We start from the raw sequence: 25,380 nt of genomic DNA on the forward strand, positions 1-25,380 counted from the left end.
TGATCTCATATTGAAGAGCTGGTTAATAGAATTAATAGGGTCAAACAATATTTCCGCATATAAGAGCTTTTTATTTTTTATTTTTTATTATTATTAAAGAGAGAGGAAGAATTCGAAACTATTACAACAATTTGTGAGGGAGTTCGAAACCCCGCATGCATAGATAGAAATCCAACAACCTATCCATTAAGATATTTGACCGCAAACATAGCTTATTAATAGGGGCGAATCCTTCCATTTGCCTCTAGTTGAGCGGACCTAATTAATAGTCACTTCTTCTATAGTGATAGTTTGGAGCCATTCCATGCATCACATAAATCATAAATGTCTTTTTGCACCGTCTATTTTGTCGTTCAGGGCATTAGACATGTCAATTTTGTAGAGTTGTTTGGTCCATTCCGGTAAAGGCGCCCTCGTTTGAACTGCATTATAGTATGTTGTTTTCTTGTCTGAAACACCAATATTGGAACATTATCGTAACCTAACTTCCAACGATTGGTGTGGGATTCACATTACTTCGGTGACAATACTTTTCATGTGACATCGAATATATATTTATCTAAGATCACTTACCATCATTATAATTTTTATTTTACGATGGAGCGAATCCAAAGCTTGACCTAGCTTATGATTGGAAAAAAAATTTCATTGATTCAACTACATACATCTATATATACGCACACACTATGGTGAGCACTATGTTGAAGAAAATTGACAAAATTAAATATGATTTATTGAGTGAATTTACTGTCGTTCTATGTAAGTATTGGTATGGTTAGTAGGGGGTTAAGTGCACATCTGAAATTTTAACCCTATAGCTAAATAAACGGTACATATTCAAGAGAAATATGTGTGACAAATACCAAATATATACACTACATATTCGTTGCAAATAATTTTAATTTTATGGTTATCCACAAAAAAATATTACTTAATTTGAAAGCCAATATGTACTTTTATTAATTGGGTTCATTTCCTATATGAATAATATGAAGCCAATACGTAACATGTCTATAACAGGTAGCCCAAGATATGATCATATAGTAGCAAGTAGCAAAAGTCTTTTTGAGAATGCTTCTATACAAGAGCTATAATCTTTTTGGCCAATTAAAAGCGTATCAAACAACGTTTGACTGAAAACTTAAAAGGCTTCTAAACGTATTGGAGTAGCACCAACTAGATGTTTCTACAAGAAGCAGTGCCGGTTGCTTTTTTGGAAGGCACTTGGTTTTTTTATTTAAAATGTACAACCTTTTTCTATTGGCATCTAAGAAAAACACTTATGAGGAAGTCCCAACCAAAATCTAAGTTTCCCATGATTTACCTATATTTGAAATTCTCCAAATAACAAATGTTGGGATTATACGACAAGAAGGCTGCGGCAAAGAGCTGAAGAAAAAAGCCTCCATATTTCTCTTTATGAGCTTCAAAACCTAGATCCAAAATAAACCCAACCCTAGTTTCAAAGTTTCAACCGACACCCCTTGCTCTTGCTCATGATAGGTGATAACCCACTACTTCCTCCTTTATCTCCTCTTTCCTTCTCTTCTCCTTTGCCCTTTCCCTCTTTTCCTCCCCTCTCATCTCCTTTGCCCCTTCCCCTCACAGCATCCACCTCATCTTCCTTCCCCCTTTCCAATTTTCTTCCTTCCTTTTCTATTTCAGTCCTCCCATAAGATATGTCATTTTTCTTTGAGTTTGGTATCAATTATCCCCTAAGTTTGTCTCAAATTTGGACTTCATGCTTCTTATCTAGTGTTTTTTGCCTATTTTTACTGTTTCCTGCCATTTACTTTTCCTTAGCTGTGATATTTCATTCCCACCTCATCATTGCTCCAATCGGTAGGCTCAGATCAAAAATTGGATGTTAGATCCACTTCCCTACCTCACTTCCCCTCCCCAACCGGCATATCGGGTCCTTATCGAAGCCAAATTGTTTTGTGGCCTCCACCATAATAAGGGTATTTTATGTACCCCCTTAGTCTCGCTTTTTACTATTAGATACTTTCTTTGTATATATTTGTAGGGGTTTGTGAAGGGACTTAGATCTGATGTCTACTTTCTCGGTTCAGAGTTTGGCTTCCTCCAAAGACGTGATGGTGGCAGTAGTCTGGTTTAATTATGTTGTTTGAGATTAGGGTTTTTTTGTTGTCTATTGTTGTTTACATGACTTTTTTGGGCCTTTTACTTTATCTGTTGTTGTTTACCTGACTCTTTTTGGGCCGTGTACTAGTTTTTAATGGAAATTATCTTGTTTGTCAAAAAAAAAAAAAATTCAAATGTTGAGTTTGAGTTAAAGGAGAAAGTGTGAAAAATTGTTTGACTTATGAGTTATGACATTATAATTTGATGAGATCATTACAAGGGACATAGGAGAACTTAGCCTTTTTTTTTTTTTTTTTTTTTTTGAACAAATGATATTATTCACACTAAAGGAGTGGGGGAATGGGTTAAGCTGCTAAGTCTCACAATGGGCTACCAATAATGTGGTTCAAATTCACCTTTGGTGAGAATTATACCTAAGACCTCTCACTTACAAGTGAAGAGAAATATCACTAGTATTAATTAGCAACTAGCCACTTTTTTAGCTCATTCAATTTTTAGCCATTTTCTTTTTAAAATTTAAAAATATAGTCACTCGAGACTCCATTGAATAGTGGTAAAATACCTTTAGAATATGTTTGAATGCCCTCGAATGGTTAAAAATTCCCCTTAAAGGGAGGGTTCAAAACTAGTACAATAATTGAGGAGAGGAATGAGTTTTACCCAGGACGCACTCGTAGAAATTCAACACCCTATCCACTAGGATGTTGGCTCATATATTATCAAATGGTTAAAATTCCTTTTAAGTAAAAAATTGGCTAAAAGTCCTCAGCTAATCCGCAGTTTGGTTTATTAACCAAAGAAATATTATTTCCTCTTATACAATATTTTGCCTATCCCCAGATTAGAAACAAGAAAAAAAAAGGTTAGAAAATGAAAAAAATCCTGGCGAAATTCAAGCATATAACAGACAGAATGTGTTGCATTGACTTGTTCGAAAGGTCCAAGACCAAGTAACACTGATAAAAAGCTGACTTCTACATGACTAGATATACATGTAGTGATCAGTCCAAGTACTGGGTGTGCAATATGTCAGCTTTAAGCTACACACAACAGACAAACTGAGACTTGAAAACAAAGAAATACAACGCTGCATGCAATATTGTACTGTCGTGCAAATAAATAGTAGTAGGTTGTTTGAGTTGAGAGGTTAAAATACTATAGGACCCAGAACCCGATTACTACTCATTGGACAATTGAGATCTTTCACATCACAGAAGAAAAACCCAGAAAACACATAGCAGAAACCTAGACACCCAACAAGTGAGAGAGAGAGAGAGAGAGACAGATGCAGTAGTAGGAGATAGTAGTAGTAGGGTTTTTAGTAATTTTCTGTGGGGGTAGAGGAAGAGGGAGCATTGTAGGAGGGCGTGGATTCTTCTTTGAGATTAGTTGCAGTGGTAGGGAAGAGTTGAAGGGTCTTGAGGGGTGGTCTAGAAGTAGTAGCAATACTTCTTGAACTAGTGCAACATGGGGATGATGGGCCTACATTCATCATCCAATCCCGGCCGTGCATACTCATCACGGACTTCTCCATCTCCACCTTCTCCGGGATCGTCATCTTCCAGGTGTAGTTTATCAAGGCATCTTCAACTCCCACCTGTGCAGAAACAAAAACATAGTTCAATTATCCCAAAAAAAAAAAAAAAAAAAGCATTAAAAAAGAAGAGGAAAATCACTAGCAAAATGACAGAAATTAAGGACAATAATAAGGATAATACTTGCATCCTCTATGTGAGAATGCACATGTCCTCCTATTTGAGAATCGAAACTATTTAATTTTTTTAATTTTCATTGAAGATCACTCCTACAAAAAATCATTCAAATTGGAGATCATTTAATCATTCAAATGCATCAAATAAATGAACGGCTCATCATGAATATGTTACTTGGTACCTACACGGTTGATTTGTTCTATACATATGAATGACTAAATGATCTATGATTAAAATGATTTTTGTAAGGGTGATCTTCAAATGAAGTTTAAGAAACTAACTAGTTCCCGAGTATGAAATTTGTACGGTCAAAATACGTGCAAGAGAGAATGCAAGTATTATTGCAAGAATAATTATGTATTCTGATGTTTTTAGTTAATAAAAAGCTTGACGTATGATATGTACTCTTTTTCATTCGACCCAAGTTGAAAGTTCCAGCAACAAGGTTCTAATGACATCACCTTTTGTGCACCATATATATCCTTGTGTATCCGAATTTGTTTCGCTCTTTAGTGAATATTTTATGGATAAGATATACTTGCATTGTTTCTTTGGGGAGATGAGCTCATTCCTCACTTGCGATTAAAGTATCTTGATCATACAAATTTCACAATCGTTAACGTTTAATTTCTTAATCTTTATTTGAAGATCATCCGTACCATAAATCACTTCAATCAAAGATCATTTAGTCATCCAAATGTATAGAACAAATCGACAGTGTAAGAATACCAAGTAAAATCTTCATGACCCAACCTTCAATTTATTGATTCGTTTGGATGAATAAAGGATCTCCAATTCGAATGATTTTTTGTGGGGATGATTTTCAAAAAAGACATAAATTGAATGATTCCAATTATTAATTTTGTTCGATCAAGATACGTTATTTGCAGATGAGATAATATGTGCATCTCCACATGGGGGAATGTAAGTATTGTGCATTTCTGTATCACCTTGACAATTGATAATTATTCCTTTGAGTTAGTTAATAAACGCAATTACCACAAACACTAAATTAACAAACAGAACATTGTACATATATAAATTTTAGAAGACCTAAAAAACAACTACAAGTTGATTTTAGAAAAACAACAGTTTTCCCTTTCCAGTAATTCTCCTTCATGTTCTTTGTATTATATATTGAGTATACCGGGCTTAAGGGATTTTTTATTTATTTATTTATTAGGGGGGTTTGTCCCTTAATTCGAGTTTGGTTAATGTTAGAAATTTTGATGCGTAACATACCTCAGAATTTTCGAGATTTAAATTAACAAAAATATTATTCTTATCAGTTATTTGTATCATTTTTTTAATAGAAGTGAGATCCATATGTATTGGTGAGTTTTACGTTTATTAAAGAGATAGTACAAATAAATGATAAATGTAGCATTACTTATAAATTAATAAATTTAAAAGGGTGATGAGTTGTAGACTTAGTTCTAACTTTAAACAGTAATTAAGCTAAAACAATACTAAACCTATGCAATATGCATGCATAAAGTAATAATTTTAAACAAGAAAAAAGAAAAAATAAAGAGAGAATGTTCTGTCTTTCCACTACTAGTATCTCATCATTGTGCGTAAAGGGAAAAAGGAAATTATATAATCGATCAAGTGAGAAATTAATAGAGTTATAACCTGAGGAGGAAGAAACCCAGTTGATGAGTAGTTATCGTGATGATGACAAGTAGAAAGTTGCGGATGATGAAGAGCAGAAGATGCAGGAGGAGGGGACTCAAGGTAGCCAAGAAAGCTCTGCTGATTCAGCTGCTGATGATAGTGGTAGTTAGGGTAATCGTGGTTATTATGATGGTGATAGAGTAGTTGCTGCTGCTGCAGTTGCTTACAAAGCTTTCTCCTAAGTTTCTGTCTGTCCCTTGCCTTGTGGTTTTGGAACCAGTAAAATACATTTTTGCCCTCAATCTTGCCATAGAAAGAGAGCTGGGCAGTGATATGTTGGATTTGAGAGGCATTTGGTGTTCTAATTCCAGCTCTGTACATCTCTTCAAGGAGCATCAGTTGCTCTGGGGTAGGGCACCATCTCGATGATGATGAGTTTGCTGCAGGGGACATAATTGGTTTTTCTTAAATTGTGGACTTGGTTTGTGGTGGGTGTAAATAGAGAAACTAAAGTAGGGTTTTTAATTAGTGTGTTGTGGAGAATGAAGGGTTGAAAGGAGGAGGAGGTATAAATAGATAGACAGAAGAGAAAGAAACAGTGGGTAGAGGGAGGAGAAGGAGGAGGAGGAGGAGGGACAAAAAGATGGAAGAGAGAGAGAGAGAGAGAGAGAGAGAGAGATGTGAGGTTAAAAGAGAATAGTGTGACGTAACAGTAATGCAGGTTGTCATGCTGATGCTTCCCCGAGAGGGGCATTCAAGTGTAGGTTTCAGTCCTTGCGAAAACACACACACACAAACTTGAGAGAGAGAGAGAGACAGAGAGACAGAGAGAGGGGTACATGAAAGATTGTCATCATCACAGTATAATATTTACTCTCTGTACAGAATGAATAAGATGCACCATGTAAGTTGAATTCTTGAAGCAGAGAAGCTTGCACGGACTAATTCGATCAGCCAACTTGCAACGGTGCCCGTGATGGACACATTAATTATTCAAATTGCTATAAAGTAGAGACACAAATTAGTGTTGATTGGGAGCATGAAACACTCCGGATTAATTTGATCATATATACAAAAAAATTTCCAACTTATAGATAAGTACTATGAATCTCTTTACACCTAAGGCCAAAACTTCCACAAAATTAAATCATGAGTGACAGGCTACTAGTAACTTTACATATAAGTGCTGTATAGGCTACTAGTAACTTTACATATATCATATTACTGTATTTTATTTACTATTACATCATCTCGGTGGGGTCAATTGACACCATATACTATATTTTCCAAAATTTGGTTGTTTGTCTCTAGTATTCTTTGATAAAATGCAAGTAGCGATTCTAACTAAGAGGAATGTGCATGTACATCCAACTAAGAAATTTAAGTTTAATCACTATTAAAAATCTTCTTTCATAACACCCTCAAATAGACAGATATATTGATCCACCTTTTATAGAAATGAAACTCATTTATAATAAGTTTTACATTAAACGTATATATGTGTTTGAAGACCTTTGATGTCTAAGTCAAAGGGTATTTGAGAGAATCTGAAAAGTTTGAAGAGAAGTTTGAATATAATTTGCGATTACTAGTTTCCTTTTGTGACTTGGCCAGGGGAAGAAGTTTTTCCAGCAGGGCAAGGCGCAAGGTTGGGTCGAAATGTGAAGCAGTCTCCCCACCGAGAAATATGCCTTTGGGAGATGCCGGACAAAGGGCATAAAAAGGTCGTCGACTTGGTAATGGACTCGAGCATACATGAGCTAATCTTGATAAACATGGAGTTAGGCCAGAAAGTACTCTACCATATTTATGGCTCAATAAAGCCTCCCCTCTTACATCCTCGTGTGCCTTTCAGGCAGAGCTGCAAGAGGTCAATAACTATCTCTCTCGAAGTGGGACATAATGCCTACGACATGCTCTGATTCGACGTGGTTATATATTTTATATCTCCACAATATACACACACAATAGCTAGATATGTGCAGAAGTAGTTTTAGTGGGGTTAATACTCCAACTTCAGAATCTAACATTTTGCAAAAATAGAACTTCGCCAAAGCATGCACGTATTAGCCATGCATCTTTTCGTAAAGAGCATGTGCATGCGGCTGGAAGAATATTCCTATCTTCTAATTTTGAAACGAATCAAATCAGTTTGCAAATAGACTCAAATAAGCAGATACCTTCTGTTGGGGGTTCCCAATTAGGAAAATCCAATTCCAATCCCAAATTTTCTTCAGCTGATTGCAGTGTGAATAATGTCCAACTTTCCTTTCGGCCCCCAAGACTGATGGGGGGGCCATCATCAACCGACAATCTAAAGGACCTGTGGAAAACGTAAGATTTGCATGCCACAACCAGACATATACGAAATAGACAACTAAAAGAAACGGCAGACATACAAAATTCATAAATGCATACATGCAAATCCAAATGCCATGTGGTTTTCTTTGACTCTGTTTGGCCGATTTCCCTTTCTGACAACATTCCCTTATAATCCCAATAGATACAAATTTATTCAACAGTGAGTTGTTTTATTGCGATGATAAAGTTTAATAGTGAATCACATGCCAAATAGGAAGTTTAATAGTGAATCACTTACCAATAGGAAGTTTAATAGTGAATCATAGCTTTATCTCTCTTCTTTTATTAATAGAAAGAAAAAGCGAAAAAAAAAAAAAAAAAAAAAAAAAAAGGAGAAAAGAAAAGAACAAAATAACTATAAGCCTCTTAAAATTATCTTAATTACCAGATGACACTTGGTTATTGGTTAAAAAATATATATATTTTGGTGTTTTCGTGACCAATTTTCAGTGTACCTAGAACGATTTAACTCTAATTGTAATACGTGAATTTATTTTTTTATTTAATAATTACCTTCAAAGTAAAACATGTCAATACTGTTGTTTATTCTTATTATAACATGTAAAATGATACTCCAGATAGCTTGTATTTTCTCTAAGCATAAAAGTTTCTCTTCTTTTTCTTATAATCTCATTTTTCCCATGTATCTAGTGTTCCTTTATTGTTCCTTTTCACAAAAGGAACTTACTACTCTGTTGTCATGGTTTTTTTTATGTAAAAAGGTGAATAATTCTTTGGCATCACAAAATTAATTATGCGATCCTAGAGCCTGATTCCATTTCATTGTTCAACGTTTACAACTTGAGTCTAACTTAAAATCATTGCACAACAATAATATTGCGATTTTTTACATATGAAAAACTCAAAAGAAGTGTTCATATATATATATAACATTATGTGTGTGTGTGTACATGAGTATTTTATAGCATTCTCTTCCTTGGTGTGTATTTAATTATTAACTGTCACGAATATAAATATATAAACCATTTGACATTGATCAAATTCTATTTAGAAGATGAATTTTTTTTTTTTTCTGTTGAAAATTAAGATGTAAAATTTAAACAACGGTTAAATGTTCATATGTAAGTTTTTAACTAGTTAGGGCACCGTGCCACCCTTTTGCATTCAAATTTAAATCTTTCTCCTTGCAAATTAGAATAATTTAAAATATCGTTTGGTAAACAAACAATGACCAAATATATTTTATGACATTTTCATTTTTGGATGCAATGAAAAATACTGAACATGCATGCAACAACCTGAAAAAGGTTTCTTGATCACTTTAAGGTACAATAGGCAAAATGAATGAGTTAGATAATTAGTTGGATAGCTTTACGAACACCAGTATGCAGGGTCACAATAATTTCTGAATTACATATTTAAGGAGGTGCAGAAAAGAAGAGAAAAGGACAATTCACATGCCCTCAAGCACAGTAGTTATTTTTGCCATCTGAGAAAAGCTTTGTACATTACAAAAAAATTTACCATACAAAATACGTTATCTTTTTATAACCATATTAGAGCAGCATTTTTAATGAAAATATACAAAGTTGAGATGTAAGAGTCATATTTACATTGCAGGAAGATGTAAATGAAATACATATAATTTCAGAATTCCATGTGTTTTTCTCTATTTGTTTAGTGGGAACCACCTATAAAAAAATGTAATTCCATCCTCATATTCAAGAGCTTTTTGGCTAACTGAAAATGTAAAATAACCATTCTAAAGTTTTTTATCTCTCATTGGAGACGCTTTTAGAGGTGACAGATTCACATTCTTTTTTATTACAAAATAATTTTTTAATATGTCGGAGGATATGGTTCAAAAAGTTATATGTCGGCTGTTGGTACTAATGGTGCAGGTATGGATAAAATTATTTGGAGATGTGTTTCTAATGGTGTTTTCACTGTTAAATCAGCTTATAATCTTTTATTTGATGGAGACGATTTGCCTGATTCTTGCTGGGATTTTATTTGGAAAATTAGTATTGTTCCACCTAAACTAAAAGTTTTTCTTTGGTTGATGGGTAAAGAGAGATTGCTTTCTAATGAGCAACGAGTTAGAAGCAAATAACTTCTAATTCTTCTTGTATTACTTGTTGTGGACCAATTAAATCCATTGCTCATATTTTTTAAGATTGTCCCAGGCCGGGGTGTGTGTATTTGGGAAAGTATGGGAGTTCCAAGGCAACTGAGGAATGCCCAGAATCGAGTTTAAGGCTTGGTTGCCAGCAAATCTGAAAGTAAATTCAAAGGGGACCAATGAGGGTGCTTGATGTACTCTTTTCCTTTTTATTTGCTGGTATATTTGGAAACGGAGAAACAAGCAGATTTTTTATGTCAATTTTGTCATGCCTATGGATCCAAAAGCGATCATTGTGAGAGATGTGGCTGAATGGTTGAAGGATTGTGTGAAGTCTTCCATTAAACCTGTCAAGAGGCAAATTTCACTCTTTTGGGACCATCCTGATGTAGGTTGGTGTAAGCTAAACGTGGATGGATCTAGAAGGACAAATTCTAGTCGAATTGGGGCTAGTGGCGTACTAAGAGATCATAATGGCAACCGGTTAGGAGGCTTTGCTGTGAATTTGGGACAAGGGCAAGTTTGTGATGCTGAATTATGGAGTTTATACTTTGGTTTACAGCTTGCTATTGATAAGGGTGCTATTGATCTTCATATTGAGATGGATTCCAAGGCTATTGTTATGTTGTTGAAGCAAATCCAAGTTGATAATTTTCATCCTTTGGAGACAATTGTGCGTAGTTGTAGATTAATGATGAGACAATTGAGGAGGTGTGAATTGAATCACATTTACATGGAGAAGAATATTGTGGCGGATCAGTTAGCTAATATGAGTTATAATATGGATATTGGTGTTCTTGTATTTGATGAATCTCCTGTTTGGATTAGATCAACTCTCATTGATGATGCTACTGGAGTCTCTCGGACTCGTTATGTTGTTGTTTTGTAGTTCTCTTTGGGTTGTAATCCCCGTTCTTCACAAAAAAATAAAATAAAATAAATAATAATAATAATAATAATAATAATTCAGCATCTGGAATACATTATTATATGATAAAAACAATATCATTCTAGTAATTTCAAGGGAAGTGTTATTGACACTCCAAAAATCTCATTCTAGACTCCTCACAAGTGTATTTTTCTTTCCAAATATTGAAAGTTTGGAGTGTAGAATAAGATTTTTGGAGTGCTAATACCAATTCCCTAATTTCAATTGTACAATACTGTTGGGGGATGGGATGGGCATCGAGGAAAACAAATAAATGTGGTGTAAGGCTACCATCATGCATGTACTCTTGGAGTAGTGAAAGGTCTACGTACATGTGCAGGTTATGCCTCACAACATTAATTAAGAAGAAATGCTATGAGGACTCTTTCAACAATGAAATTCTCTGTCATCTCACAGTTTAACATCAATTTTCGTGCTAACATTATAAAACATTATGCCAAAAAGATGAAATGACAGAGAGTCCAACTTTTTAGAGAGTTTCCTTACCATTTCTCTAAACTAAGTGTAGAGTGCCATTTTTTCTAGTAGTTGCCCTAGGATGTAGCTTATCGTGCGTGCGTTGCTATATGATAGTGAACTTCAAAAATACATGAGTATTATGTTACAAAGAGGAGCCTTTGTCACACTCAACTTCTAACATCTAAAAAATAAATAGCTTGAATAGGCAAGGACGTCTAGCTTAATATTTTTTTCTTTTTAATATTGAGGATAAACTCACAGATTACTTTTACTGTCAAGAAACTTCAGAGTTGATGTTCACTGGAGCGGAAAGAAGACAAGCCTCATACACACGAGAATTTTTTATAGGTAACACAAATTGACACCACAACTAATTAACGTGGTCTGGGTTTAGGGTAGATTGTTCCCTTTTATTGTTTGGTGCGTTAGTGCGGGGGACTTATAAGTAGACCCTTTTTTTCATTGGGTTAGATTCTCGATCTACTTATCTTAAAACAGATGAAATCTTACCAACATCAGATTTTATTTTCGTGCCATATAACATTAAATCCAAGACGTCTAGTAGAACTAACAAGGAATGGATTAGATGATGTATGACTTTAGGCTCATTCCACAATCTATTAGTAAGAAGTGTCAAGATTTCAGAGTTTTCAAATTAGCAGTCCGCAATTAATCACATCAATATTTTCTTAATCATTTATAATTTGGAATGCATAAAATTTTATCACAAAGGTCTCAGTACAATTAAAAACAAAACATTCAATATGTAAGTTGTAATATGTTATGTTAAGTTTCCTATGAAGGACTATTCTCCAACAAGAAAGACATTGTGCTTCTTCATATTAGATCGAAGAAGAGTTTCATGATTGATGGGACTTAGTAGCAAGAAGAAAGAGAGAGAGGAACGGAGATGCAGGAATAGCTTGACTTGACTGTCTAGTCAATCATCATCGTCATCTTCAGTAGCACTTGCTAACATATAAAGGAGTAAATTAATCTCGTCAAAAGAGAATCAGACTCAGACAAGCTTGTCTGATGAATCAAAGTTGATGGCCTTTTAGATTTACTTATTTATAGTAATTATAAAGATCAAGTCATGCATGGATCACATTGATGAATAGTGACATTCGGACACCTCCTTCTCCTTGTGTCGTTTGCAGCAATTAGTCATGTCATGTCTCCTCATCCCTCATCATTTCTTCATCATTTCGACAAAAATAAATAAATAAATAAATATATAAAAATCAAATCAATGGATAAAAATCAAATCGATGGAATTTTGGGCTAGCTATTGAATGATAGGGGTATAATTTGGGTTTTCACAAAATGCAGGAGGCATGGAAGACAAGAAGAGCACAATGCATGTAAGCCGACAAGGGTACCCTTTTTTATTCCGAGCTAGAAAAAGAAAGAAAATACAGACCCCCGCATTAGTTGATCTCGGTTTTTCCACATTTCAAGAGGTGAAGTGGTCCAATTGCCTAGCAACTGGGAACTGGCATTATAGCCCAGATGCGCGTATTCATTGAAATGAACATGTTTCTGCAAATTACTTTATTTAACAAATACATATTACACAAAGTTTCCAAAAAAAAAAAAAAAAATCTAAAATAGCTTGTAATCAATTTTGACTAATAAATCGGAAGGAGCTAAATTCAGAGACAGAGAGAGAGAGTATATGTATTGTAATAGTGGTAGAGAGAGAGAGAGAGAGAGAGAGAGTATATGTATTGTAATAGTGGTAGAGAGAGAAAGAGAGAGTATATGTATTGTAATAGTGGTGGCCATGCGTGACTTGAAAGTCTAGCCATTTACCCAAATCTGAATAAACTGCCATTGAGTGAGGCAGTGAACAAAGCATCGTACGTCATTTCTAGGAGAAGACAAGACACCGCAGGGTCTATTTGGTCAACACATCATCCACCAGGGTCCACAGGCCAGGGCAAACTGTGATGTTGGAGACTTGGAGTGGGTTGACAGAGTGCTCCTTAATTATGAGTAATGTTATTTGCATCTCAGCGTGTTGTTTTCCTACCTATTTTTTAATAAATTTTTTTAATTATAAATTTGTACATTTGTAAATTAACTGATAAGGATATTTCTTACCCTCTTTTGCGGTTTTTTTTTTTTTTTCAAAGTTGGGCGTGATAGCTCTCAAGCTCTATTTAGAGATAATTTGTCTACCTTAAATCCTAATTCATCTTTTCATCTTTTTTTATTCAGAGAAAGCAAAAAAAAAAAAAAAAAAAAAAAAAAACAATGAATTTAGAAGATGACTTGTTTATTGAAGATGTAGAAAATGAGGTTTCTATGGTAAAAATAGAATATTATGTTTTCATTGAAAGGGTAGAAGAATAATTTTTTGTGTGGGTCATATCAATTTGTTGCATCCGTACATTTGAAGTTTTTGTTGTTGAACTTTTTCATTTGAATTTGCATAGCTCGGTGGTTTTTCATTTGAATTTGTATACCTATGTGGCTTTGAATTTATATTTAATTTTGCCTACCATATTATGATTAGTATACTGATCTTTGCCATCAAACTTTTTCACTTGAATTTGCATACGTTTGTGGTTCTTATTCGCACAGATTTATTTCTTTGCAGGTAGACAATTTTATAATTTTACACATATATAATAATCAAATGTTATTTTTGGAATAATAATGGGTGGGGAAATAACATTTTAATTTTTTGAACTTTTTAAGATATTGTGTGGGATTATAATGTGGGTGAAAAAATAAAATAAAACAATGAGGTGGATTTAGCAACTCTCTTAATTATTTGGTTTTTTATACAATGAATTGCTAGCGTGTGTTTTTTATATATATATATATATATATATATATATATATATATAAATTTATCTACTTTTTGTTGGGGGTTATTATGTGACTAAAATATGCAACATTTATCGTGATTTGGGAATACTTGACTCTTTTCCTTGACCCATGAAGTCGGTTTTACGGATTGTATTGACTAGAAAATATGCAATTTGTAGAGCAATGTACAAAAAAATATTTGATAAGCAGTCCACGTACTTTGTTTGGGTTACTAAGCCCATCATTTTTTTCAAAAATGAAAAATTAATAAAAATTGAATAATACTTAGATACTCGCTAGTGATTCTTTAGGTACTCGTTTTCTGATTTGGCCGAATAAAAAAATGTTACGTGTTCCTTATTTTTTAAACTCAAGAAAAATTAATGCCATGTCCATTATTTTTTAAAACAATACATGTATTAATTTATCATTGAACAAAATCAAAGGGTGAGTACTCACTAGTGATTATTCATAAAAATGATACAAGCGACTTACATTACTAATTATCATGAGCAATTGTTAACCGTTTGGTATATAAAATATTATAATGCATATTATTGACTAAACAGTCTAAACTTTATATTTATTTTTTTACAAACGATATTGTTAGTGGTGGGGTCAAATTTTTATTTGTAAGGGAGGAGGGATTGGTGGGGATTGAGCCCGCAAATCACCACCACTCTCGCTCTCCTCGCCCTGAGTCCAGGACCCCCAAATAAGTACCCAAACTCGAAGTCAACCTGAGAAACGAGAAGCTTGGTTTTGAATCAGAAACCTCCAGCAAGATTCTCGCTGTACCCGACCGAGGTAAGGCTTGATATCACCCTCAACCTTCATGAAATGTTGTTATGGGTTTGATTTAGACCTTGCATGTATATTTTGGATTCACATATGTAAAGTTCAAACGGAACCACTAACAGCTTAGTTTTTAGGCGAAGTTGGAGGTTTTCCCCACTTGTTTTCCGACCAAACCTTGTTGAGGTGGACGAGTTTGACACTACCAAACGATTCATCATGCTCAAATCTACCACTGCATGTTTCAACAAATTCAATTTTCGCCAAGACTTCAAGGCCAAATTCCGACCACCTCCGACTAGTTTATTGACTTATTGACTTCTTTATTTTTAATGAATGTTGTATTTTTTAAATAGGAATCCTTCTGTAGTGCAGCATATTCTACGTTTACCTTTGCCTTTAAATGTAAAGGATGACAAATTGATCTAGAAGCTTACATCTACTGGGAAATTTTCCTTTTCTTTTGGCTATCTTCTTATACGACAAAAACATAGTGATTGTGCTTGGGTTAAGGTTATTTGGCGATATTTTATCCCACCTTGACTTTCTATTTTGGCTTGGCGACTTTTTCATGACAAATTTCCTACTGAAGGTGCACTTCAGTGACAAGGTATTTCTTTGGCGTCCATTTGTTGTTTATGTCATAATTATGAGGAATCTACTATTCACCTTTTCTTCGGTTGTCAGATATCTAGGCAGCTTTGGAGGTGGCTAGCATGTCAATTTGCTACCTCTTTGTCTTTTTCAGATTCTTTAGTTGCTTTTTGGGATGCCTACGTACATAAGCCATTTTCCCAACAGTTGCACAACACAATCTCTGGATATTTGAGGGTCTTTCTACTATTTTGGCTATTTGGAAAGCTCGAAATAAGTTTATTTTTAAGGGTCGCCCAATCTTTTTCTGTCGTCTTTGCATGCCTATCCATTATGAGATCATTCATGGTGGGAAGTTTATTCCTGGTTATTATCAAGGTTTTGACACTCGTATCATTTCTTCATTGGGGATCCAGCCTATCCCCCTCGCAAGGAGCCAACTATTCTTCCTCTGCTTTGGTCTTCTCCTTGGTTTCCTTGGATTAAACTTAATACAGATGGTTTGTCCAAAGGACGGTCCTATAGCTTGTGGAGGAGTTTTCAGGGATTGTCATAGTCAATTTCTTGGTGGTTTCTGCCAAGGGATTGGTCATCGCAACTCTTTCTTTGCAGAATTATCAGCAATTATTATTAGTGTAGAGTTTGCATATTAGCGGGGTTAACATTGCCTTTGGTTGAAAAGTGACTCTTCTAGTGTTCTTTTTGCTCTCCAATCAATTGATTTTGATCCTCCTTGGCCTCTTCGTATGCAATGGTCTATTTGTTTGGATCGCATCTACGCCTCTCACATATATTGTGAAGGAAATGTTGTTGCGGACAATTTTGCTAACATGGGCTTGTCTTCTCCAACTTTAGTATGACATGATTCCCCTCTATTGGCGACTCGTGCTGCTTTGTTTTCAGACTATGTTGGCTTTCCTGACTACCGCTTCTCAAATTAATCTACATATCGGTATACAGGTTTAACTCACTTTTTTTCTTTCTTAACCTTGTGATGTTGCTTAATCTGTTTTGCAGGTTTAGACTTTTACGTTTGGTTTTAGAGGGGTTAGGTTTCATGTCACCCCCTTCTTTTCCTTATATCTTTGTTGTTTACGTTTCTAGAAGGGAAAGGTTTATGTCCCCCCTTCTTTTTCATGTACTTTTTATCCATTTTTTTTTCTTGTATTATGAGGGGTTAGGTTTTTGTCCTCCTTGACTAGGTGTAACTTCTTTTTCGTCATCAATAAAATTCCCTTCATACCGTCGAGGTTTCATAAAAAAAAAAAAAATTCTAATTAGGAATTTGAGCGCTAAGTATTTTACTTTTTGCGTTTTTTGTACTCAGTGACAATTATAACTATGTCAAGACGTGTTTCCTTAAGATGGGGCCAAGAAAAATTCTAACTTATTACAATATGGAGTTTATTCCAATATATAACTGTTCCCTAGTTGAGATCGAAACTTTTATGACTTTAAGGAGGTTATTTCATTATTTATAATAATGTGTTACTTTAAAAGAGGTTTTCCTGTATTTCTTTACCACCAAAAGAAGAATATAATGAGATACATAAGAATTGATCCATCCTTTTTACCTTTTAGTACATCGACAAAATAAGTATGTTGCATTGGTATTCAAGATCACTGTATCACTTCTTTGTCTTGATCAAAAGTTGCACACAGCTCTGGACTTTCTGAGTTCTAATATAAATTGCAACTCTGAGTAGTTCTATTCATTTCTACTCTGTGGCTTTCAAAAAAAGAAACTAAAAGCAAAAGTAATTCGATTCACTTGCATGTGGTGTACTGGGATTAAACTCATGAACTTTATCGGACTTAAACAAAATTTTCTAGTACATATATGAATATGATTCACGCGTACTCTGGGATTTTTCACAGCTTGATCGGGCAAAAAGAAGTCCCATGAGTACTTTTATCTAGATTAGCATGCATGCGTGTAAATTTTGGTCCAGCATTGATTATCGAGGACTAAATATTAGAGATGCTTCCAAATAAATCACAGCATATACTACTTGACTTAGAACTAGTTGCTAAAACTTAAAAGCCAAATAATGTGTGAATGTTACTTTTGTTCTACTTGTGTAAAATTGAAAGGAAATTTCTAGTATGTTCCAGCCTCCAGGATATTCTATATTTTAAAAATTTTAACCGCTAAAATTTTGATGAAAAATATAGACCAATATTTAATGGTTAAAAATTTCATAATATAGGATACTTTGAAGCATCATATTTAATTTTTCCAATAACATTTGTACTTAAAAAAATAAAATAAAATCCAGAGCTTATTACATTTTCCAGCCATGTGGTTTGAGATCAGTAATAGTTCTGTTTCTATCTTTTAAAACTACTAAAACAATTCTTAGTCTGTTTAATTAACTATCTATTTTTTTATGTGACCATGAGTGGGGTTTCTTTTACTTACATGAATGTTAGATTAGTATCATGCAAGCCATTTCGTTACTCTTTGAAATCAGTATAACACTATTTTATCCTTATTTGAAAACTATTGTTTATGATAAGGGGATAACAAAGTAAAAGCAAGGACAATGATATTGTAAATCGTTATCCAATTACGTATAGTCTAATGCAATGAAGTAGTTTACTATGCTTTAAAATGGGATCAGACAATGGAGATTAAAATGTAAAGTTGGCTGTCGGTTGAAATTGTGTTCTTGGTTAGGCCCAACCCAAGACAAGCAAGGCCTGGTAATTGAGCTACACTCTGTTAAAAGGCCTCATGTTCTAATATTACAAGTGTTGGTAAACAATGATTAGTTCTATCATTGTAAAACATTAAAAAATTTGCAATCTATGTTTGATACTAAGTTAAATGACGAAGTTTTTTGGTTTCATTAAACAAAACGAAAAGAAAAACTGATTTCAAAGAGTTAATTTTGCTCCCTGCGAGGAAATATAGAGGGTATAGCGAGGAACATTTTCTCGTTGAAACTCATGTTTTGCGAGGAATTACAGTTTCTTCATCAAATTGTTAAGATTTTTAGGTTTTTTGTAATATCCTACAATGAAGAATCAACTTTTGGTGAGAAAATGGTGAACTTTAAGCGAGGAAATATTTGACGCAAAAAGTTTCCACCAACAAGGAAGTTATTCCTCGCATTAGACTTTTTCTAACGGGCTTACTACTAGGACCTCGAGAGAAATTATGTAATTTCTCAGTAAAAATGTTTAGGGACGAATGGGGAGCGAGGAATTTCTTTCTTGTTGCACAGTTATTTTGTTGTCGTTGCAAATAAAATTGTTTATATTAGTGGCAATTGACCCTAATGTCAATGCTATATATTATACCCAACTTCTTTTCTCTCACAATATGGGTTAATTCTTCAACTTTGTTGATATAGTATAAGAACAAAAAAGTTGGGACAAAAAGTTTGATATACATGTAACTAATGATTAATTATATCATGGCATTCGTCCCAATTTTGTCATCACTGGCTTTTTTGCAAACACTTTCCTCTTGTGCTTGATCTCAAATGGAGTGACCTCTTTATGATCACACACGTCCAAACCATGCCAAACAAGGCGTGGCAAGTACCTGCGGAAGTAGAAGTAATTCGAGCTGAGATGGGAGTGAGACCCCACCAAAACATGGATTTGTGCAAAACCAGGTCTCCAATCATCAGTTCCGGACAGTTTTAGATAGAGGTAGCAGACGGGCGAATCGACGCATCGACCCTTCACTTGGAACTCATCCACCACGCAGGCTTGAAATGGTTTTCTGGGAACATCGTCAAGGTGGTCAGGCTCTATTGGATCCACCCTTCTTATGTGCTTGGGGTTTAGGTGGTGAACCACAATGTAGTTAGAGTTTGTGTCACCAAATCTCAGGCTTATGTGGTTTGAGGTTCCGGCACCTTTTATGCATGTTGTTTCAATAGTAATTATAACTGCGTACGTACAGTTTTCCTATATAATGTCAAAAGTGAGAAATTTATTTCATCTAGCTAGGTGTTATCAATTAAATGTGGTGCAAATATTTTTGAGAAATTGGCTAAAATAATAATTGCGAATCAAATAAATTATTAAACTAATCAAAATTAAATATCGACGACGTAACAATTAAATATTGACGACGTATCAAAAAATTGATCATATCAGTTATTAAGAATCGAACATAGATCATTTTTCCAATTTCTGATGTACTTTATTGTATGCAAAATAGTAATTAGAATGCTAACTGATTAACTAGCAAGTTTTCAATGTTAATGTACTAGAAAAACAATTGCATTTGATGGGTTAAGAAATAGCCTATGTCCAACAAGTGCAAAACAATAATTAGAATACAATGCCAATCACAAAAAATAATAACAAACCATTTTACATTAATTTTCAATTCTCAGCTAGTGCGTGTGTGTGTGTATATGCATGCATGCTGCATCTTCATCACTTTGTTTATGTTGAGAGTTGTCCCACATCGGTGAGGGACAATGTTTGCTATGCGCTTACATGAACTTGGGCTACACCTCATATTGCCAATTAGTTTTATGGTGAAACCTCAATTTCATCATGGTATCAGATGAAAATCGGCCACACGTGCGGAGGCATGTTGAGAGTTGTCCCAGGGACAAGTTTGCTATGTGCTTATATGATCTTGGATTACTCCCCATATTGCCAATTGGTTTTATGGTAGAACCCCAACTTTAATCATGGTATCAAAACAAGGTTGTACACGTGTGAAGTCCAACAGCTACATGCGCTCCATGTCACCCAGTTGTTGTTCACGTGTAGGCTTGAAAATCTGCCACATGTGCGGGAGCGTGTTGAGAGTTGTCCCACATCGGTGAGGGACAAGGTTTGCTATGTACTTAAATGATCTTGGGCTACTCCTCATATTACCAATTGATTTTACGGTAGAACCCCAACTTTCATCAGTTTATTCTTGGCCCGACACTTTCACCTCCGGCCAATAAAGCAATCAGAAGCACACAGCATATTAAGAACGATGGTCTGCAATTCTTTGTTGCCATATGTTGTCCTTCTAGTATGCTAAAACAAATTAAATCATTGGCTAGTAAACGTATTAATATCAGCTCTCTTAATGTATATGTATGCAATTTATAGAGACCACTCCAAAGCTTCGTATTATTTGATTGGCAAGCTAAGAAAGGCATATTCTTAAGCCGTATGTGTGATCCACTATACCATATTTCATGTTTATGTGTACATTTAGACGTATGAATCAGGTTTCCTTGACTTCTACTTATACCATTTGCTTTTTTATCGAGGTTGATTACCTGGGTATTAGAGCAAAGCTTCTTTCTATTAGTGCTAATCTCCTTTATGTATAGGATTTTTTGGACAAACATTGTTAGGGCCCACTCCATAACGTATATTTACAATTCAACTTCAATGTTTATCTTTTAGGTATTTTCTCAAATATTATCTCTACTAAAAATAACTCAAATCCGAAATTATATGATTGTTAGGTTAAATGGTACTCATTTTAATATTTTTTTTTCGTACAACCGTATCCATCAATTTTCTTCATTACAAATGAATGTTGTAGTAGTTTTGGATTTGTTTAACATTTTGTAGAAGAAATCCACGAATGATGAATTGAAATATAAATGTTCATATCTTCGAAAAAAAATCACAAAATGAGAACCACAAGAAAGCTTGTCAAAAAAATGTGTATCCCCCATCCTAATTACACTCGATTCCATACTTGATTAACCTAGGATGCCTTTTTTTTTTTTTTTTTTTTTTACGGTACTTCCTCGATTGCTTTCTTTAATGCATGTAATGGAGCCTTAATTTCTAAACTCAACTTCTATTCACAACCAACTTTTATCTCCTCACTTAACAAAATTGAAGAATTTTAACCAAGAGCAGAGTCACCCTTGGGCTAGGTGGGCTTTATCGCTAAGTGAAAATTATCCCACCCCACCGAACTAAAAGTTGTCTACTCTACCTTTACAACTCCTTACACTACAAGAAAAGTGAGCAACAATTAGCCTAATTAGTAACTATTTTCGTATCTATTATTGGGGTGATAATGTTGTTGCCAATGGAAAAAAATTGACAAAAAGCCAAAAAGTAGGAAAGAGCTATGCAACAATGATGACTAATGTATTACCATATATATTTAACTTTTATTACCATTTTTTCATTGGCAACATCATTACTACCCGAGTAACAACTATTAAAATATTTACTCTTCTCACCAAGCCATGTTTTCAAAATTATCCCTTATATAATAAACTCAATTTTAACCTTCTATTATCCTTCATCTCACAATAAATTCGAAATCAAACTTAGCATCCATCACCCAACAATGACGAAACCTTCAACAATCATCACCATGCATCTAAGCTTATCAAGAAATAACATTATTTAAAGCCATACTCTTAGGTTTTGAGATTGGATTATGTTGTGACTAAAATTAAATATCTGAATGGTTATATAACATTTGGGGTTGAAATATTGAAATTTTCTAGTTTCGAATTAGAAACCCATGACTGGTTGCGCAAAATCTTCAGCCAATGTCTGCCGAACGTTCTTCTGGATCTTTGTTAGGGCCTTTAGGGAGCAATGGCTTCCAAAAACAAATTCAAAATATATGTTCGGTAATTTATATGAAACCTTCCTATGTGTGCTCGTAGGCTGGTTTCCCAACAAAACACCAACCCAGAAATTTTTAGAAGTGCAAAAGAACATATAATACTTGGAATTTTTTTTGGTATACCTCCTTTGGAGCTCCCCAAACGACATCTTAGTTATTCATTCTTTGAAAGTTTTCATTAATACAAAAAGTGAGGCGGTAGAGGAAGCTGTGTTTAAGGATTTGAAGAGAAGTCTTCTCTAAAAAATTCTCTCCCTCTGGTGAGAGTTTTTTCTCTCAAACTGAGAGTGTTTCTCATCCTTGTGTGAGTGACTGGATCTTTCTTCTCCGTTCAGCCGTCGGCCCTAGCAGGGCCTAGGTTAGTGGCAGTCCTCCCTTTTTCTTCCTTTTTTCTCTTCTTTTTCTTCCTTTTTCCGTGTTGCCGTCTGTTTCCGGCCTTTGTTTCTTCCTCCTCTTGCCTTGGATCTAACGGAACCTTGGCCTTCGTCGAAAATTTCTTGCTCCCAACCATCTTCTTTCTTTTCTCCTATAGTTTTCTAACATCCATGTCTCCTTTCAACCGTTTCTCTACCTACCCCCAATGGTTTTGACCCCTCCCGATCCCATTACTTCTCAGATCTGCAACCGGTTCCTCTAACTGCGCTTCGCGACTATCCTGGTAGGTGTGTAGAGCTCTTGGTCGGGTGGTCACACCACCACCTTCCATCTGTGTTCCTTCATTAGCACGATTACTTGTGAGAGGTTCTTCCCACAAGCTTCATTCTCTTGATGGCTGCGGATTTGAGTCTTGTGGCATGATGGAGGTGGGTGGAACCTTCTTGATTTCCGATTTGGAGGCTTCATTTGAGTGGATTCCTGTGCTTGCAAGAGACGGTGGTTCGTGGTCGGTGGTGGTGTTGATGACAGCTATGTGCTTAGCCTTTTTTTTTTTTTTTTGAGCTCATTCTTTTGATTGGGCCAGTTGTGGGATTCATATCTTAGTTTTTGGGCTTTACTTGTACTTGGATCCTAGTTTGTAATTGGCTTTTTTTTTTTTTTTTTTTTTTTTTTTTTTTTTTTTGTTTTGTTTATGAAACTTTACCTTTGGACTAAAAAAAAAAAAAAAAGGATTTGAAGAGAAGGAGACTAGTCCTTTCCATGCAAGGGCATTATTGGAAGAAAAAATTGCATTAATTTGCTAGTTGTGGAGAGGAGATTCTGTGAGTGTAAGTAAAGGCGTTATCTCAATTTGTTATTGTGTTCATCACAACTTAATTAGCCACACTTTCAATTAAGGCCAGGTAATTTAATTGTCATATTTGTTTTTTTGAACAAACGATATTATCTACATCAGTGTTCTGAAAATCGGTCTAGGCGGCGGAGCCTCGACTCGATTTCAGCCAAAACGTTCACTTAAGGCATGGAGGATTTAGGCGGCCGCTTAGGCACTCGTTAGGTGTTCTAGGCGGTGCTAGGCAGCAGTCAAGGCGGCTGCAAATCCCAAACTCATTGCAACTCTTGCAACATATATGTAACTTCCGATGTCGTACGTAGAAGTAGAGCCTCGGCAAGCTTCTGAAGCTTGCCGTCTATAAACAGATGAGGGAAGAGAGAGTACGAATAGAGAGAGAGAGAGAGAGAAAGAGAAAGCCTCGGCGGCGCGAGTTGCAATCTTGCAAATTTAGTTTTGAGCTTCTGAAAGGCTAATGAAGAAGAAGAAATGAAAGGATTTAATGGGAATGGTATTTTCACTTTCCAATGGGTCAAAACGTGGTTTTGATTAGGCCCCACCTTAGGGAATGTGAGAGAGGTGGAGTGGAACTCGGTTTTTAATTTTGAAACCACCCACTGGCACAGTGCATGGCCTTGTTATTTGTTGGGGAGTGTGGGAGAGGTGGAGTGGAACCGGTTTCTAATTTTGAAACCACCCATTGGCACACTGCATGGTCTTGTTGTCTTTTAAAATGTTGAAGATATAAATAAATACATATCTATACTATATATTATGTTATATATAAATGTTATATGAATTATTTAAATAATGGTTTTTTTTCTTTAGACTATCATATTATATACATAAAATAAGTAATTATATAGTCATATAATATATAATAAATCTAAATCAGCCTAGTTCGCCTAGGCGCTAGGCTCTAACTCACTGCCTGGCTAGCGCCTAATGTTTTTTAGAACCATGATCTACACTAAGAGGGAGGGGGTGGGTTTAGCCTAACAATGTGTTAGAATAAGGCCTCTCACTTACAAGTGAAGAGGAATACCACTAGATCGTAGTACTAAGTGGTAATTGCTATATTTTAATTGTTGGTTAATTGTACTAATAATGAGATCAAGAAACTAATTAGTTAAGAACAAAAGCCCCTATGTAATGGTATGTGTCTTGATAATGTTAGGTCTGACTCATAAGACATAAGCCTTATGAGCTTATTTTTTAAATTAGTTAGGTGTGGGTCTCCCGTGATTGAGTAATCGTATCTCTGAAAATTTTATTTTTTGTTGTGTCATTTTTTTGTTTTGTTTTGTTGTGGTACGTTGTTTATTCACTTGGCAAAGGATTATGAGGACATATTCGTGATGTCTCATAGCAGAGCTTCTTTGTCGAAGGAGCATCAGAAAGTGATGCAAGGTTTTATCCTCGTGAGAATTACCTTTCCGTTTGGTTAAATGTGGTTATATAAGGTAGATTTTGTATTGCTGTTTTGTTGTGTTTATAATCATAAAATTGTATTCTAAATAGATGATGTTTTTCGTTTTATATGATTAATAAAATACTTATTACCTTGAAATTAAGAACAAATTAAACATATGGATAGATAAACCTAAAACATGTAGTGGGTGCAATAGCAGGCGGTTAGCTCTAGTCACGATGATATATATGTATATATCAACAGGAGCAATATATACAATGAAATCTTACCATCCACATTCGAATTCGATCACGACATGCAGTGCATGCGTAGATAGCTTTGCTTAAGACAAAATCACGTCAAATGAGGTTTCCGTATTGATACTATTCATCCATGAGATAATGATTTAAAGAACGAATATTAAGAACGACAGCTTCATATAGTAATGTTTTAATCTGCTTAATTTGTCATTACGATTAAGCAGTGTAAGTGAGAAAGTTGCATTGCATGTGGAATACATGAGGTCTAAAACTTGCTTTTGAATAAATTAACCTATAGAATATTGTCCACAATATAACAGAGTTATTTATGTCACATCCCGATTCGAGCCCCTACCATATCTCGGGCTCGACTCCACTGTAGCACTATATTGTTTCGCTTTGGGTCTTGACCACGCCCTCACG

The 25,380-nt window shown here is 34.9% G+C and overlaps 2 protein-coding genes across 2 annotated transcripts; both read right to left on the reverse strand.

Moving 5' to 3' along the window:
- Positions 1–3,007: 3,007 nt before the first annotated feature.
- Positions 3,008–6,032, reverse strand: LOC137741481 (WUSCHEL-related homeobox 3-like). Its single transcript, XM_068481186.2, has 2 exons — positions 5,454–6,032; positions 3,008–3,703 (listed from the first exon to the last, which is right to left on the reverse strand). The coding sequence occupies exons 1-2, from the start codon at positions 5,886–5,888 to the stop codon at positions 3,425–3,427; spliced, it is 714 nt and encodes a 237-aa protein (XP_068337287.2). The 5' UTR covers positions 5,889–6,032; the 3' UTR covers positions 3,008–3,424.
- Positions 6,033–18,916: 12,884 nt separating this feature from the next.
- Positions 18,917–20,481, reverse strand: LOC148692842 (embryo-specific protein ATS3A-like). The gene is made up of 3 exons (XM_088680240.1): positions 20,392–20,481; positions 19,658–19,663; positions 18,917–19,420 (listed from the first exon to the last, which is right to left on the reverse strand). Exons 1-3 carry the CDS (start codon positions 20,479–20,481, stop codon positions 18,917–18,919), a joined length of 600 nt encoding a protein of 199 aa, XP_088536366.1.
- Between the last annotated feature and the right edge of the window lie 4,899 nt (positions 20,482–25,380).

Source organism: Pyrus communis, chromosome 11 (genome assembly GCF_041283825.1).
Source record: "Pyrus communis isolate YQ-2024b chromosome 11, ASM4128382v1, whole genome shotgun sequence".
In the NCBI taxonomy this organism is placed as follows: Eukaryota; Viridiplantae; Streptophyta; class Magnoliopsida; order Rosales; family Rosaceae; genus Pyrus; species Pyrus communis.